We start from the raw sequence: 17,732 nt of genomic DNA on the forward strand, positions 1-17,732 counted from the left end.
TATATCAAAAGACTTAAAACGTATAAAAAATAAATATGACGACAAAAAGAGAGATAAGATGGACACACGAGATTATAAATTAACATACAATTTTTTTAAGTATTTTTTAATAGATTTTTCGGTTTATCGTCTTATTTATTTGAAAATTTAAAGAAATGACATTCCAAGTCATGTTAAATCTATATTTAGAGAAACTAAAATTATGCTTAAGATAGTTATAAAGTTATGAAAAACACTTAACATATACACTTAACATATACACTTAACATATACAAATCTTAACATTTGTTAAGAAAGAAAAGAAAGGTTTAAAATTATTTATATAAAAATAAGAGCTCCATTTCTTCCAAAATTCATTTAAATTTTTTATTAAAGCATTTTTCGTAAAATACTAAGAAAACAATGCAAGAATTTCAGAAAAATGCTAAAAATAAAAGGATAGAATTTTTTATTTGTTCGTAGAGAGAATTGAAAAGAAGATTTTTCTTCAATAAGGAAGAATCTTAATAAGAATTTTTGAAGTTGCTGAAAGAAGAAAATTAAGCGTTGAAATGTGTCCAGTTGAATTATCTAAGATGGCGCAATTGCAACAACAAGGAGAGAGGAGCCAGAAACCTTAACTAAAATTTAACGGAAAAAATTCTTAAAATATTATTAGATCAATTTCGTGATATGAGTAACACTGTATCTCTGGTAATTTTCAGAAACGGCTTTTCGAGCAGATGTTAACTTCTCTTCTCTTCCGAGTGAAAGTCCGAAAGCGATCGTGAAACTCGAGCGTGACAAAATCTCTCGATGCGTGTGTGTATAGAGTGTAAAGACTAAGCGCTTAGACGAGACTAATAAAGATAATAGAAAACGAAAGAAAGAGACAAAGAAAAAGACGATTCCGTTCTCGGGAATCTCGATGACCTGTGTGTGCGTTCTCGCGTTCCTGTTCTCGTTGGCGAGGAACGATTGCTACTCTACCTAGAGCACACCTAGAGCGCCACTTAGAGAGTAACGAAAAGTCACACACAGAGTCAAAAAGAAAAAGAAAATTGGAAGCTACTCTACACACTACAAATAAAAGCTACTCTACTACATAAGTACTGAAAAAAAAAGTGGCGCGCGAAATTTTCAAGGTCTCGCCCATGATGTTGTTTTTCGCTTTCTCTTTTCTTCAGCAGTTACTCCGAGGGCATCAACGGCGGATACTATGCTGGGGCGCTGCCGGTACAACAGACAGCGCATTCGACGACTCCTCACGATACTGCGCCCCCACCCCCGGTGCCCGGTGCCGGCGGTGGACACTCCGTCGTCGGCGTAGGTGGCGGAGGTGGAGGTGGCGGAGGTAGCGGCGGCGGGGCCGGTGGTGGTGGGGGCGGGGGCGGCGGAATCGGCGGGCCCAACTCCTCGTCCTCGTCCGCCGTAACGGTGACGGGGGCCGCGGGCGGCGGGGCCGGCGGCGCGGGAGGTGCGGGCAGCGGGCCCGCAGGGCCGCAGGGCCCCCCTGCCGCGGTCGGCGGCGGCGGACCCCCGTCCGCCGCGGGCGTGGTGGGAGCGGCCGTCGCCGGCGGGCCTGGCGGCAGCGGTCCCGCGGCCGGGGCCCCCCCCACCGCCGGACTGCCCGGATTACCACACAGCATAGTGAGCGAGCCCGATCCCCGGCCGAGCCCGCCCGCCCCGAGCCCCCGTTGACCTTGAATAATATAATAACGACACCCCCTCTGATAATGTGAACGAGCCACCCAGCCCTCCCCCCCCCAGTTATCTATCTTTTCGACCCCTCCCGCGCCCCCGCCCCCGCCCCCGGCCCCTCCAACCCGACCCCTCAAGTCACACACTAAACTCGAGCTGCTACGCGACTACCACATCGGCACAGCACTGCTACACCACCCCTAATTTTCTCTCCCCTGATGATTAGATCGAATCATTTAATCAGCTAACTGGAAGTAATTACTGTTACTTCTTCTCCAGCGATGGGAATAACGATGGCGAAAGAACGGCCGATACGACTGCCCCATAAAATCTGTCCGCTCCGCTTCTTCCGAGAAACTCTAGAGGGAATCTGTGCTTGAGAGAGAATGACGAAAAGAAGTAGACGAGAAGAACGGAGAGCAAGAAAGTATGAATGGAAGAAATAGCGAATTTTGTTGAATATTTAGTGCGCGCTCTGATGTGTATTAAAGGCTTGAATATAAATTGCTACATAAAGATTCGTATATAAATTGATGTAGAGATACATACACAAACTTTTGCGTAACGAGTTGTACAAAAATGATACAAGTTTATACACAACTTTACACAAACTTTTGTATACAAATTGGAATAAAGATGTATGTATACATAAGTCGCCAAATTGGATTAGATGCCATCTTTCTACCACAAGTTTTATCACATCACATTGTTTGACGAAATATATGATGGTGTTATTGTTACTCGACGAGAAAAATCGAATCTTGTATCTTTCTATTATTTACTACTTTTATTAAATCCTTAATAATATTATATCATTATATTAATTAATATTTTCGATATCTTAAGATCGATACAAAAATTATATTTATATTAATTCTCTTATTGCGACACGAGAAACCTATTGAAATGACCAATAAAACCAATAGAATGCAATTACGATTATCTTTTTTTGGTTTATTAGCATAAAATAATGTCGAATTAGTAGGAAATTTTAAAACTGAACATAAAATTAAATATTTCTCTAATTAATACATATTGCCTTAAAAGAGTATTTGTACAATATTCTCGAAAATCTTGTATTATATATAAGTAAATAAATATTTAGTAAAGATTCTTATATAAAGAATGATTACATACTTGAAATTTTATTTATCTTTACATCTTTATAGCAGCATTAAGGATATATATGTATAAAATTAAAAATGGAATATATATTGAATCTACTTCATTGATCAAGGCTCTTATATTTATGCCTCCGCTTAGTTTACATAAGTTAAAGCAAGCTTTAATTCAAACATCAGTGCGCACTAATGCGTTCAATAAAATTGGTTAGAAAAAAAAGAAAGAATGATAGAAACAGAATGTGTGTGCGCGCGTGTGTGTGGAGGGGTATGAAAAAGAACGAGCGCGCGCGCGCGCGTTTGAGAGAGAGAGAAAGAGAGCGTGAGCGCGAAAGGAATGCAAGTTGCAGTATACTTGTGCATATGCGTGATTTTCTGCTCACATTTTTACATTTGTAGAGCCGCACAGATAGAATGCATTTTGATGTAATTTTTGCGATTAAACCAAATACAGTTGGACAGAGCATAATGATGACAGTATAATGAAGACAGTCGATCTATCTCGTGATCTATCTTCCGGTTTCTGGTAATTTTATACAACACAGATTTGTTTGGTTTAGCCGCGCTGTTTCTCGCTCTTTTTTTTCTTACACGAGGAATTTAGAAAAAAAGTATCTAAATCTTACAATAAATGAAAAATTTAATTAGGCTATAGGAGAAATACTATTAATTAAATAGAAGTGATATATATTAAGATTTGCGAATGTATTCAATACAACACAACACAATAATGTAAATATATTGGGTTGATTATAAAAAAAAGAAAAAAATTTCTTTTTCCTATATACGTGACGTTTGCTAAAATTATTTAAAACTTTTTTTTTATTATATAATTCTTAATAAAACAATTTTTAGTTTTATATGACTCGAAATATAATTATATGATATATAATTTGATATAAGATATGCGATATATATTAATAACAAATTAAAATTTTAAAACAAAGACTTTCTTTAAGCAAAAATGAATATATTTTTTCATCAATCTGTATGTTGATGAAAACTTAACGAAAATTTAGAGAAACACTTTTTACACTTGGCAGTACTAAAGTATGTGTAGTAATACATATATATTTATATTCAGCTGTATTATCACTAGTACATGTATGAAAAAACACATTTGCCTTTTTGTTATAATCATTAAATTAGCGATTAAATATTTCTATTCTTTTCAGACAAAAGTAAAACAAAATAGTTTGCCATTGATCGCGTTCAGCAGAAAAAACTGTTGTGTCATATTCTTGCGATGTTCGACGTTGATTGTTAGATTTGAAAGAAACCAATCACGTTGGATTACTACTAAGCGATTTTTCTCTGCTGAATGCATTCATAATACAATAATATCAGATAGTGATCAAAAGAAAAAGAGAGACGCTAATTCATTTTTTTTTAATAATAGAAACAAATAAAATTTACAAATCAACCTAATGCATTTATATGTATATATATGTATAATTCGAGTCAACTTGTAATAAATATACTAAAAGAGAGTGAATGGTGACATAATGCAGGAAAAGCGCGACTGAAACGAACATACTTAAAACAAGATTATTCATAAATGAAAGTCATTGATATTTAGATGATGATCTTTGGGATCATGATCTTAAGAATTAATAATAATTATAATAGTTTGTAATTATATAACTATACAGAAAATTGAAAGGTTTAGTACGAATATTAAATAAATTAAGCAGTTCTTCCTTTTCTGTAAAAAAAAAGAAAAAAAGAAGAAGAAGAAGAGCTTTATTCACGAAAAAATGAATGTTGCAAAAATACAAAGTATTGTACGCGATATTACGTTTAGTTTCATTACCGTATAAATTTGATTATCATTATATGTAGTTGATATGTATTAATTCCTTTCACACATCAAGATATACCTTTTAATTTTTAATTTGTTAGATATTAATGAGCGATTCTCTTAATTTCTTAAGTAATTGATTTAGGAAGAAATATCACATAATTTTTTAAAATCGATTCTTTTCATTTTTCTTTTATTTTTGATTATATATATATGTCGCGATATGTCTTACTATAATATTCCTATTATTATGTTTATTTCGAATAATTGTGTATCATATTGAATATTTTACATCTCAGTATATTTGCTTAATGAATAAAAAAGAAACGAAAACAAATTCTTCCCCTGCACAATTATTTACCCTGATTTTAATAATTGAGAAGCGCTAATTATGTAACATTATAAACATTTTGATACATTTCGATTTTTAACCAATCATTAAATTTGTCACACTGTATTTGGATTCGCACGTATCGTTTTTATTTTTTGAGAAATAATTATATAACAATGGATAGTTTTCTGCGAAATATCAAATAATCCAGCGATTTTTTGGAAATAAAAATTTTTCTTTTTAACAGAAATTATAATTTTCTAAGCTAAATTGTATACTGAAATGGAAAAATATAATTTCAAATTGTGAAAATACTACATACATATTAATACAGAAGATGATTATAGAATGTCAAAATAATTTTGCAAAGAATTTGTAAGATATGTAGTAATTTATTTCGAGTAAATGCTTTAACGTTTCAGAATAATGCAGTATTTTTATCGCGACCAAAATTCGTATTATAATTAATTAATCACCGATAATTAGCATAACTTTCTCGTAATAGATATTTTGCCAAAATATAAATAATTTGTGTTAAAACAATTGTAACGATCATCTTTCGATAAGCGAGGTTGATTCAAAGCGAGATTGACAACAAAAGGAATGAGAAATTGAGAGAGAAAGAATGCAGGAAAGAAAGAGAAACAGGGAAAAAGTAAAACATACAAGAAACGAGTTTTATTGATTCATAATTATAATACGATTATTGGATTAAGTGAAGTAATTGCAATATTACAAACACTTAATATAATCATGAAGAAGAGAAAAAATTTAAGAGGAGAAAAAATAAGGAAAATGAAATGGACAATTTTTTTAGATAAATTGTGGAAATAATAATATAAAATAATGATATCAATAATTGAATAAAAAAATAATATATTATAAAGATTATCTACTTTACAGAAAACACATATCTCTTCGGTTTCTTATTTCAGTAATTGTTTAATTTTTTCGAAAATTTTTATTATAAAATATATGATTATTATAAAAACAAATAGTGATAATCATTAATTAATTATTTATTAATTAGCGAAGAATTTTAGGAGAGATTATTGGAATGATAAAAAATACGTTGATATATATATATATATATATATACGCACATATACATACATATATATATATACATATATTAAATTTACAGAGACAGTTAAAGATGATTTTTATTTTCAATATTTAGCGGCTGATATATATATATATATATATATATATATATATATATATATATATATATATATATACAGGGTGTCCCATTTTAATGTCCCACCCCAAATAACTTTCTTATTTTTAATTTTAGAAAAAGATGTTTCAGACAAAAGTTGTATGGTTTCAAGGGGGACATAAGGTGGTGTCATTAGTTTGACCTTGAATAGTTGCTTCAAGGTCACGTAAAGGTTATCTTCAATTTTTTAAATGAAACCCCTTACTTTCTATTGCATATTCTTGTAGCTTATTTCGAGAGCTTTCCAAAACACTATAATTAAGTTAGTTTTCATTAAGTACTTTCCGAGTTATGAGGCTTGAAATCATTTCTTAATTTTACATAAACCATAAAATATCTAGTAAAATATTCTTTTTTCGATTATCTTACCATAATACTTTTATGTACAAAATAATGAGAGAAATCAATTGGTGTAAAGAAAACACATAATTGTTTCAAAAGAAAAAATGTAATTTGCAATTAATAATTACATTTTTTTTTTCGAAACAATTATGTGTTTTCTTTACACCAATTGATTTCTTTCATTATTTTGTACATAAAAGTATTATGGTAAGATAATCGAAAAAAGAATATTTTACAAGATATTTTACGGTTTATGTAAAATTAAGAAATGATTTCAAGCCTCATAACTTGGAAAGTACTTAATGAAAACTTAATTATAGTGTTTTGGAAAGCTCTCGAGATGAGCTGCAAGAATATGTAATAAAAAGTAGGCGATTCCATTTAAAAAATTGAAAGTGGCCTTCACGTGACCTTCAAGTAACTATTCAAGGTCAAACTAATGACACCACCTTATGTCCCCCTTGAAACCATACAACTTTTGTCTGAGAAACATCTTTTTCTAAAATTAAAAATAAGAAAGTTATTTGGGGTGGGACATTAAAATGGGACACCCTGTATATATGTCGGGAGATGTATCCTTCCTAATTTAACTCACTAATGGACTATCTGTGAATTATAATAAAAATTTTATTTTGTAATTAATATAATTTAATATATAATTTATAATTAAATGAAAAAATGAAAAAGTTAAATTAAAAATTTTCCTTGAATATTAAGAGAGTGTGTGATTTTAATAATAAAATCTTCATTAAAAATTTCTCGAATTTTTTTTTTTTTTACATCAGACTGTATTATTGACAAATATTAAATTACTAACTTTCCGAATATTTTTCAATAAGATTTCAATATTATAGTGAAAAATTATAGTGTAATTATATAATTGAAATTTTTGACATAATAAAAACATTTATAAATTTTTCGAACAATTTTTCTGTAGTTCGAAGATTGTAAAAGGATTTTATGTGTGCTTATGTGTATATTTAATTCTAATACTATATGAAAAACCTCTTATAATTTATATAACTCTTCTAATTATGTATAAAAAATTCTTACGATCTCTTTATATTATAATCTTTTAAAACTTATCACATTTTTTTCTTTTTCTAATTATTATGTTTTGTAATATTGCAATTTCTTCTTTTTATTAAATTCTTTATGATATATTATGGCCTTTAGTGAGTTAAAAATTATTTGACGTGAAAAGAAGGAAAGAAAATAGACTGAAGTTAGTATTCTTGAAAGTGTGTGTCTGAGATGTAATTTGCAAATAGACTCTTTGTTTTTCCTAGCGAAGAAATGCAAGAAAAATCATTCCAATTTGGACTTGAGAAAGAAATCCGAGATTATAAAAATCAGAAAGAAAAGTAACATGAAATGACGTAGCAAGAGATGAGAATCAGAGAGAAAGAGAGAGAGAGAGGAGAAATAGAAAGCATCACAATACACTTATACATACACACATATAGAGTGCGTGACAGAAATGTACACATTTTTAAATAAAATATGCTACGTACATATAACAACATGAGATACGTCTACTGCATGACAAGGTGGTCTTTGAGATTACAATATTACTTATTGCTTCTTAAAAGAAGAAAAAAAAAGAATCAGCTCGTCATGATGCAGTCGTATCGACAAAACGTAGAAAAACATTATACATAATTTTTTTTCAAAAATATAAATACGTCATTATATATATAAATATAAATATATATATATATATATATATATATATATAAAAGGTGCGAATGTGAGAGAAAGCAAGAGAGAGAGAGAGAGAGAGAGCGAGCGAGAGAGAGAAAGAGAGAGAAATAGAGATTGAAAATAATTTACTTGAGAAAAAAACTACGGAGAGAATTGTTCTCATTTATATATAGTTTTAATTGCGGAGAGATAATTGTGAATTGAAGCGCAAAAGAGGATTATTGAGAATTCTTTCTGTAAGAGAGAAAGATGAAGAAAATGACCTTTGTGGAATTACAAATGAGCGAGAGAAAGAGAAAGATATGTTGCTTCTAACTAATAATTAGTTTTTAAATGAGTTCTTTTCATGCGAATATACTTGTATAGATAGATCAATCGATATTCTGTAATATTTGTTTCTTCTTTTTATTTCCACTTCATTTTTCGTTTTTTCGTTTCTCGACGAGTAAAAATCGACGGCACCAAAACTACGTCTTTGTTCATTACGATTATATATACAAACAAAAAAAAGAGAAGCGAACTACAACATAAAAAATATAAAAAGAGCCACTTGACACATTCGATGACGATAGAATAAATAATTGAGAAAAGGTGGTGTCGAGAGATAAAACGAGCAACATTATTATTATAATTAATAATAATTATAATAAATACAATATTTGTACAATAATATCGACGGAGTTTTGCTTGTTGTGTGCTGTGTTAAATACGCTGCACACTCGAGTCTATTACCCTATTTTATACCCATCCTGACCAATATACATGTAAGACGGAGTATACAAGCCTATTATTATAGTTGACAACCAGAAGCGTGTCAAATAATTTTTTATTAATTTTAAGAGAGAGAGAGAGAGAGAGAGCGAGCGAGCGAGCTTTTGCCCAACTGACTTTTGATCACCATGTGATATCCCTGCTAAAAACTTGGATTTTATATTCATAGTATTTATGAAATAACTAGAAGGAAATAATATTGTTTAAAAAAAAATTAAAATTTTTATCCATTTTTGATAAGTAATATGTTGAAAAACATTGTAGATTGTAAAACAAATATCTAAAAAAATTGATTATGTTAAAAAATATTAGATATTGTACGTTAAGAGAGTAAACATTATTTATAATGTTTAAATCTTTCGATGTAGTTATCAGAGTTATCAGAGTAGATTGTATGATATATTGATCGTCGCGATTTTTTATTTCAATGAGATTTGGAAAGTATATCATTTTCTGAACATAATTACACAAACATAATGTTCAGTATATAATTTAGTGTATGATTTGCGTTGTAATTTTCATTATATATGTATAATTTCGTAATAATGTATAAAATACATTTTTTATTATGACTGTGAATTTTTAATTCGCCGAGTTTGATGGACATAAATGCAGAAAAGATACGTATGCCGACTAGCAAAGTCTATCTGACACAAATTGTGCAAGATGTTAGAAATTTTCTTGGCAGAAAGAGGATAGATTTTATGCAGGATTTGCTGTATATAATGCTATTAGCGGAGATGGCTAGTACCAAAAATATAGAAAAGTTTGCCAGCAAAATGTACCGAGATCGAGCACAGATATGTAATACAAATATTATGCAAACTGGCGGCAAAGATTCAGCAAAATAAATCCGTCTTCGATAGATTATGTCGATTTTTGTCGTCGCGTTTGCGAGATGTGTCAATAAAACACAAGTTTGCTGCGGTTGATACAATTAATTTCTGTTATCATTTTGCTGACAGACTGCCAACAGTTAATTTACTGTATGTTTATTCACGATTTTTTGTCTCGAACTTTTTCGCATGCCTACAGTTAAATTAATGAAGTACACAGAGATATTGAAACTTGTTCAATTAGTTACTGATAAAAATTAATTATTCTAATATGATAAATTATATATATACCGATACACACACTCGCTTTATTTCCATCTTTTATTTTTCCGGCGAGTTTGTTCCTAATCGAATCACAGGTATACGACAGCATTTAGGAAACTGGCGCGCGGCACCGCTGTCATCGATCATCATCAGCGTGGACTGTGTTGATGCGCAAGGACTGTGTCACGTCAGGGAACCGCCGTGGACTCTCATATGCCTATTGAGATTACCGCTCTGACTAAATCTAAGCAGACATAGCTTACACTGATACGGTTTCTCGCCGGAGTGAATACGCAAGTGCTTGGTAAGCGTCGAGCTGTCGGAAAACGCTTTCTTGCAGAATCGACACCTGGAAAAAGAAGTAAGTATGTATCTTTAAAAGAGAATTAATAAAATAAATTTAATTAAATTAAATCTATCTTGTCATATTAGTCAGCGTTTAAAAATAAAATTAAGTATTATAAGGAAGGCCTGTTTAGAACCAAGAAAATCGCAGGTAATATTGCGTGTTTTACAAATCTATAATTTTTAAGAACAATTTCTAAACATACAAACGTTTCAGTCCCTTTCGGACCCTCTTCATTATGACAGTGCTGAATATTTAATAGAATAATTAGAAAAAATACAATAGGCAATAGAGAGCAAGAGAATTAAATTTAACTTAAAGTAAATAATCAGAAAATATAATTCATTTAAGTTATACAAAAAACTAAAAACACGGTAATAGAAATAAGTACATGAAAAGGCGAACGTTTCTGGCTCTCGTTTGAGCCTTCTTCAGCGCATTAACAAACGGTACAAATTTAAATACCTTAATATCTTAAAATATCTTAAAATCGGACAGACAATTCAATGCTACGCAACCAATCGTCGGTGGATCCTGTACAAGTAGACCCGAGACGCATCGTTGGTGGACTCGCGTTCACCGTAAAAGGCTCCATGATGGTTGAGCCAAAAGTCTTCTGCGGAATACTTATTACCAATTTCCGACCTGATAATGATACCAATCATATCCTAAAAAGTGGCACGATACAAGTGTATAAAAGAGATTATGTAAATGCACTTAACTAAAACACTTTGACGTTGATCTTATCACACTTACAGAGAGAGAACATTCGGTAAAAATATTAAAACGGATGAAAGCAACAGTGTCTTTCTGAAGTCAGACGGTTAATGTGTGGAACTCTCGAGACATATTGTTTATATACAATTGCATGACTTTTAAATTTTCGGAAGCTTATTTATTATGTCCTGATATAAGGCCGGTAGGTTATCTGTGTCTGTCTGCAAATTCAAACCATTCTTTTGTCTTTTTATATGAAGCATTTCTGAAATCAATCTTTTGCTGTAGTATGGAACCTCCTGCAAAATTTCAACATCGTTCCAGCAAAATTCATGATCAAAAAGAAGTCTATGGTTAATGATCACGGAATAATTAGTTACATTCCTATTAATTTGTGATCTATGTTCAGATTGTATTTTTTCTAATTATTGTTAATTTAAAGAGAGCTTTTCTCAACGCTTATTTAATAGAATATATAAAAGAAATTAACTAAATAACTCAAGAATTAAATCAAGATATAAAAGCAAAACAAACGGGAAATAACACTGTACAAGTCAAATAATAAAATTGCAAAGTAAGCATCGATATCGCGATCGAGTCGGTGAAGGTATAAACAAAGATTTTAAATTTTAACTGGATAATACGCAAATAATAACGCAGAACTTTTGTGACGCAAGCGCTGTCCATTTATTTTAAATTTCGTATTATGTTAAACATTATATTTCTCACCCTCAGACAAAGGTCTGTTTTTTTTTTTCACAATCTTGTTTGTTCTTGGCAAAACAGTTGACCACCAAATCCACGCTCAACCATCTCATCAAACTCCATCCCGCATGACGTTTTGCCAAAAAACGCATGTTAAAATGGAGGAGGGTGATTTCTGAAATGATTCATATACAGCAACAGGAGAGGGGTTTAAATGCATGGGTAGTAAAATGGGGCAGTAAACTTTGCTGAGAAGCTCCGTGTCTTTCTGCCTATTTAAACCCCTCGCCTGTTGCTGTATGTAAACCATTTCAGAAATCACCCTCCTTCATTTTAACATGCGTTTTTTGGCAAAACGTCATGCGGGATGGAGTTTGATGAGATGGTTGAGTGTGGATTTGGTGGTCAACTGTTTTGCGAAGAACAAACAAGATTGTGAAAAAAAACAGACCTTTGTCTGAGGCTGAGAAATATAATGTTCAATATCGTACGAAATTTAAAATGAATGGACAGCGCTTGCGTCACAAAAGTTCTGCGTTATTATTTGCGTATTATCCAGTTAAAATTTAAAATCTTTATCTGTACCTTTACCGACTCGATCGCGATATCGATGTTTACTTTGCAATTTTATTATTAGACTTGTACAGTGTTATTTCCCGTATGTTTTGCTTTTATATCTTGATTTAATTCTTGAGTTATTTAGTTAATTTCTTTTATATATTCTATTAAATATTCAGCATTGTCACATTGAAGAGGGTCCGAAAGGGACCGAAACGTTTGTATGTTTAGAAATTGTTCTTTAAAATTATAGATTTGTAAAGCACGCAATACCACCTGCAATTTTCTTGGTCCTAAACAAGCCTTTCTTATACCATTGATTATTGTTTGGATCAGTCACATGTAGATTTAATTATCTATTTTATTAGTTTTATATTTATATTTAATTCATTTTGATCTTTGTTTAAAATTAAATAGTTTAATTAATAAACTATTTCTTTCAAATCGCTGGAGAAGGTCCGAAAATTAATCTTTTGGGGGAGATTTGTCGTTTGATCAATTAAAAAAAAAGCTTAATTTCGAATACGCACCTATAGGGTCGTTCGCCCGAATGCGTTCTCATATGCGTAGTCACCGAACTACTTTGAGAAAATCTTCTGTCACACACCGGACATCGGAATGGCTTTTCCCCAGAGTGTGTCCTCGCGTGCGCAGTCAGATTCGCCGCCTGGCTGAATGCTTTTGAGCACGCGTGACATCTTGAAATATTAAGTTTCATATTAATTAAAAATAATAAATTTTTTTCTCTATAACATAAGCAAAATAGAATGAAAAATAATTTTCTTTTTCCCTCTTTCTCTCTCTTGAGAAATACTTTTATTATTTTTTCTTAAAATTATAATAATTTTTCTTAAAACTATAAGAATCTTTGGATTAATCAAGTTAATAAATTATAAAAGATATAGGAAGAAAATGTAGATAATTTTTTTTAGCGCTATATTAGCGTATTTTCGCCTTGTAATTTCCCTTCAAGATAAATATATTAAAATAAAAAATTTTGTAGGATAAATAAATTTGATAAATAAATTTCTTTTCGACAAATTTTGCAATTTCTCATTGACGATTTCCGTTCAAAGGTACCGACCTGAACGGCTTTTCCCCAGAATGAGTGCGCAGATGAGTTTTGAGAGTGCTAGGTCTGGCATATGATTTGCCGCATATCCTGCATAGATTGGGTCTACCATTATCCTCGGGGGTAACGCCGCCCGCGCCAGTCGCTGGACCCGTCGTACCCATGCATATCGCGTGTTCACCCCCGAGCTGTAGCCGGCCACCACCGTGATGCGGCTGGGGGTGAGAATGGGGATGGCCGATCAAGCCGCTATTGGCCGGTGCACCCTGATTCACCCTCACGGTCGTTTGCGCCGCCGCCTCCACCGGATTGCCGTACTGAGGGGCGGGACTTAAAAGGGGTTCCACACCCCACGCCGACGAATAGCTCTGCTCGTATCTAGAAACATATACGCACACAAGGATAAAGATACATACACGTAGGAAGGCAGGGGTAAGATTAAATAGCTATACACTCTCCAGGGAGAGTGCAGGAGACGAGACAATTATTATTCGAGGAGATAAACATTTTTATAAAAATAATGAGGTTTAAAGTTCGAACGATTAATTTTGAAAACAATATTAATTAGTTTGAAGAAAAAAATAGAAAGTATATGTATAATAAAAGTAATAGATAATAATTAAAAGATAGAATCAGTAGATAATATTATAATATTTATCAAGAGATATATAAGCAAATTTATATAATAAACGAATGACTTTATTTTAATTGATTTTTTAATGTAACATTTATGTAAAAGAGAAAAGAGAAACAAAGAATTCTTACCCGGAATGCATGTTCATGTTCATCGTCATATTCATCGAGACGTTGACGGACATGGCGGACGCAGAACCGTAATGGCCCGGACCTGGGACCGACGGGCCTAGATTCTGCACGTAGTCTTGCGAATAGTGATGAGCCGTGGTGGAACCGGCACCGGTAGGATAATAGCCGGCTGTCGGACTTCCGGGATGCACCACTGCATGTTTCAGGGATAAAAGGACATCGGCAACGCCCTCGCCGTTCGCGCCGCTGCCGGTCCTTGGCACGCATTCGCCGCGCGAGCAGCCCCAGCTGGAAGAAACTTTGACTTTTACGGGTTCTATCGAATCAACTAATTTGTAGATTAACAAAAGCAGGATTCTAAAAAAGAGAGGAAGAAAAAAATTATGAATCAATTTCGCGTTTAAGACATGTTTCTTTAAAAGTTGCAATGCAAACCAAAAAGCCTCTTCAAACATCATATCAAGAATCGCAAGACTTTAAGTAATATTGCAAAAAAAGAGGAGAAAGAGACGAAAAAGAACAAAGAGAAAAGAAAACATTTGCTTACTTGTACGTTCCCGAACATGGGCTAAACAGTCCGGGAGGCAGTGGATCCAGATCTAACGGGGGTAAAGGAAAACCCGCCATATCGTCGACCCAAAAGCTGCCGCCGAATTCGCTTACGACTTGGCCGGAAGTCGAAAGGTGCTGGCCTTGGTCGGTGCCGATGTCATCCGGCGAATTCTGCAGATCCTGTAAACGCAGCGTACCCTGCAGAGCGGCGCCGAGGACGGCTGCCTCCTCGTTTTGATTATCAGTTGATAGAGCGTCGTCGCCCGCGAGAACGCCCAGCGACCCAGAACAGAGACCGGATGAGATGGTCGCCTCGATGCTGCCGACGGAACCTAAAGATTCAGGAGACAATGAATTTCACCGGAGCGATGATTATTACCTATACAGTTGAAGACAATCAAAACGTTAAAGCAATGACTTTAACGTAGTTGAACTCAATTTTATAAAAGCTTCTAACATCAGGCATGTTTCAGATTCCATCGAGTAAAAGAGAGATTATCAAAATCGATTGATTGGAATAATCCTGACATTAGCACTTGTCCCGATACATGTCAGTGATATCTTTCAATTATTAAACGATAAACATCGCTTTTTGTGAATTTGAAGTGTGACTATTATTAGTTTGCCCTGAAGAACATGTAATAATAATTTGAATTCGACTTTGAATTTAAATTATTCCTCTACGTATGAATTCTAATTTTTCCTCTACGTTTTTGGAAATTTATCGTAATTTTTTAAAACAATTGCAAATACAAATATCACAAAATTAACACATACATTTTTACGGATAATTAATTACTTTTTAACGTGTAAAATACTTGTGCAATTTTATGAATAACTTTACGAAATATGTGTCGCGATTAAATCCGGCTCGATTTCGCACTGTGCAAAACTATCGTTCCGTCTTCCTTACATCGTCCTCGTCAACGTCGTCGTGGAATGTCGAAAACCCCAGATCTCACCTGTACCGAGGGTGTACGGCGGCTCGGAGGTGTTGACCGCGTGATGATTCTGCAGAAACTCCATCTCTGCGAAATTCCCGACAGCAGCCTATCCCCCGGATGTACACCCCTGTGCCCGCCTGTCCACCCTTCCTCTTCCTCGCAACCCTCGACCTCCTCTCCCTATGGAGACGCGCTGCTGCCGGTCCAACCCTCTCCGGTCGTCCTGGTAACGACGCGCAGCTTCACCGCGAACCGCAGTTCGCCATCGATGCTGTTTCCTTTTTTTATCGCACAAGGTAGATGTAAAAGTGAGTGGTGGGTGGTTAAGGAATATTTTGATTGTTTCGTTATACGCGTGCCACCTTTATCGAGCAAATTGCGGAGAATTATGAAAGAATTTCGCGGAATTCGCTTGAAATTACGCATTTTCCATAAAGATTAGTTTTCTTTCGAAAAATAAAATTGATTTCAAAATATATATTTTCATTTTACTCCTACGTATAAATATTGGTTTCGTCATTACAAAATTAAAGCTCTTTTTCTGTCAAATCGAAATGTAAATGGAAAAATTCGAGAATACGCCGAAGCGAATTCAAGATTAAACTTCTTTGATTATTACAATCTTTGACAGTTTACAGGAATATTATTAAAAAAGACGAAAGATTACATAAATTATTCTATAAACGATGATGTACATCTGCTGCTAATGATATGACTAATTAAAAAATATTGCAATTTTTTTCTAAATGTATTAATTTGTGAAATAGAGGAGATATAATGAAAGAGAGAGAGAGAAGGAGAGGAGATCACACAGATTCAAAAAGTCTGATATCATGTATCTTTTGAAGAAATAAATTTAAGAGATAGAATCTGTAACTTTGCGATTGTTTCAATGTATGTATTTTTGTAATGGAAAGTAATCCTTTAATTATATGACTTCGTTAAACGGATTGCAAAGAGATTCAATGGTCGCAAAGAGATTCTGTGTTGGAGGTAAATACAATTTTTAAATTCTGCGACAAGTTGAGGATTAAATTATATATATTGGATATAATAATTATTAATACGTAATAATCATTAATATATATACATATTTTAACTTCTTACGCAAAAAATTATTTCTTAATATAAATGTTTTCTTCCCCCTTAATTTTCCGAAAATTAAAAATATAACAAACTTTTTATTTTCTTTTAGGAGACTGATTGTGAAATAAAAAAAATATATATTTAGTTACAATATTTGATATATTGATTTACTTTGATTTCCACGAGCTTTCCATTGTTAAATAATATAAAGCCCAAACTTTCTGAAAATTTTGTTTTGCATTAAATTGCAACATCCTCCTAATATTAAGCGATTCATATACTATAATTTTATACATACTATAATCTCATGCGATAAGCATGGCACTATCTGAGGACCGGGAAAAATTTCGCGCCTGCGAAAATCAACCAGATGAGTCGATGAATGACTTTTTATGAATGACCGAATGAAGAAGGAAAATGCACGTGCATACGGCTCGCTACGCGCGTATAGACGTACCTTTATGGCTTGGAAGACCTGCCAATCCCCGCTAGAGGCTTCTGCAGAAAACCTGTCGTCGGATATTCCCATTCACAACACCGCGATGCCTCCATCTTCCCATATGATCTTTTACATCAGCCAGCATTCTTCGGAATTTTTATTCTTATAGCCGATCGCCATCTCGCATTTCGTTTCAATCGTTATTTTTATTCAATATCACTCTCGCTATTATCGCGCGATATAGGTTCTTCAAAATCAAAACTAAATTATACCACACACTTCAACTGTTGCAATAATATACATAATAATAATAAAATGGTAAATGTCTATTTCATAATCCAAAATGAATCAAAATTTCCAGTCCACAATATTTTAAATAAAATTTTTCCAAATTTAAAAATTTCTACATATGTATTCTAATTATTTCTCTTTCTAAAATTTTCAATTTATATATATCTTGCAATATTCTTACTTTT

The 17,732-nt window shown here is 33.1% G+C and overlaps 2 protein-coding genes across 4 annotated transcripts in view; one reads left to right on the top strand and one right to left on the bottom strand.

Annotated features, from left to right (window-relative positions):
• Positions 1-4,939, top strand: part of Ctbp (C-terminal binding protein) — a 32,068-nt gene extending 27,129 nt beyond the window's left edge. For all 3 annotated transcript variants that reach the window (XM_083094222.1, XM_083094225.1, XM_083094223.1), the window contains exon 8: positions 1,167-4,939. In XM_083094222.1, coding sequence (XP_082950348.1) covers positions 1,167-1,680 — 514 coding nt within the window. In that variant the 3' untranslated portion in view covers positions 1,681-4,939. The remainder of the gene's footprint in view (positions 1-1,166) is intronic.
• A 1,795-nt stretch (positions 4,940-6,734) lies between these two features.
• LOC145968614 (uncharacterized) lies at positions 6,735-15,863 on the bottom strand. Its single transcript, XM_083094226.1, has 6 exons — positions 15,750-15,863; positions 14,783-15,119; positions 14,236-14,523; positions 13,483-13,848; positions 12,929-13,096; positions 6,735-10,421 (listed from the first exon to the last, which is right to left on the bottom strand). The coding sequence occupies exons 1-6, from the start codon at positions 15,811-15,813 to the stop codon at positions 10,256-10,258; spliced, it is 1,389 nt and encodes a 462-aa protein (XP_082950352.1). The 5' UTR covers positions 15,814-15,863; the 3' UTR covers positions 6,735-10,255.
• Between the last annotated feature and the right edge of the window lie 1,869 nt (positions 15,864-17,732).

Source organism: Camponotus vicinus, unplaced genomic scaffold (assembly GCF_025532165.1).
Source record: "Camponotus vicinus isolate PSW18456_S1 unplaced genomic scaffold, iyCamVici1.0 SCAF_3, whole genome shotgun sequence".
Classification (NCBI taxonomy): domain Eukaryota; kingdom Metazoa; phylum Arthropoda; class Insecta; order Hymenoptera; family Formicidae; genus Camponotus; species Camponotus vicinus.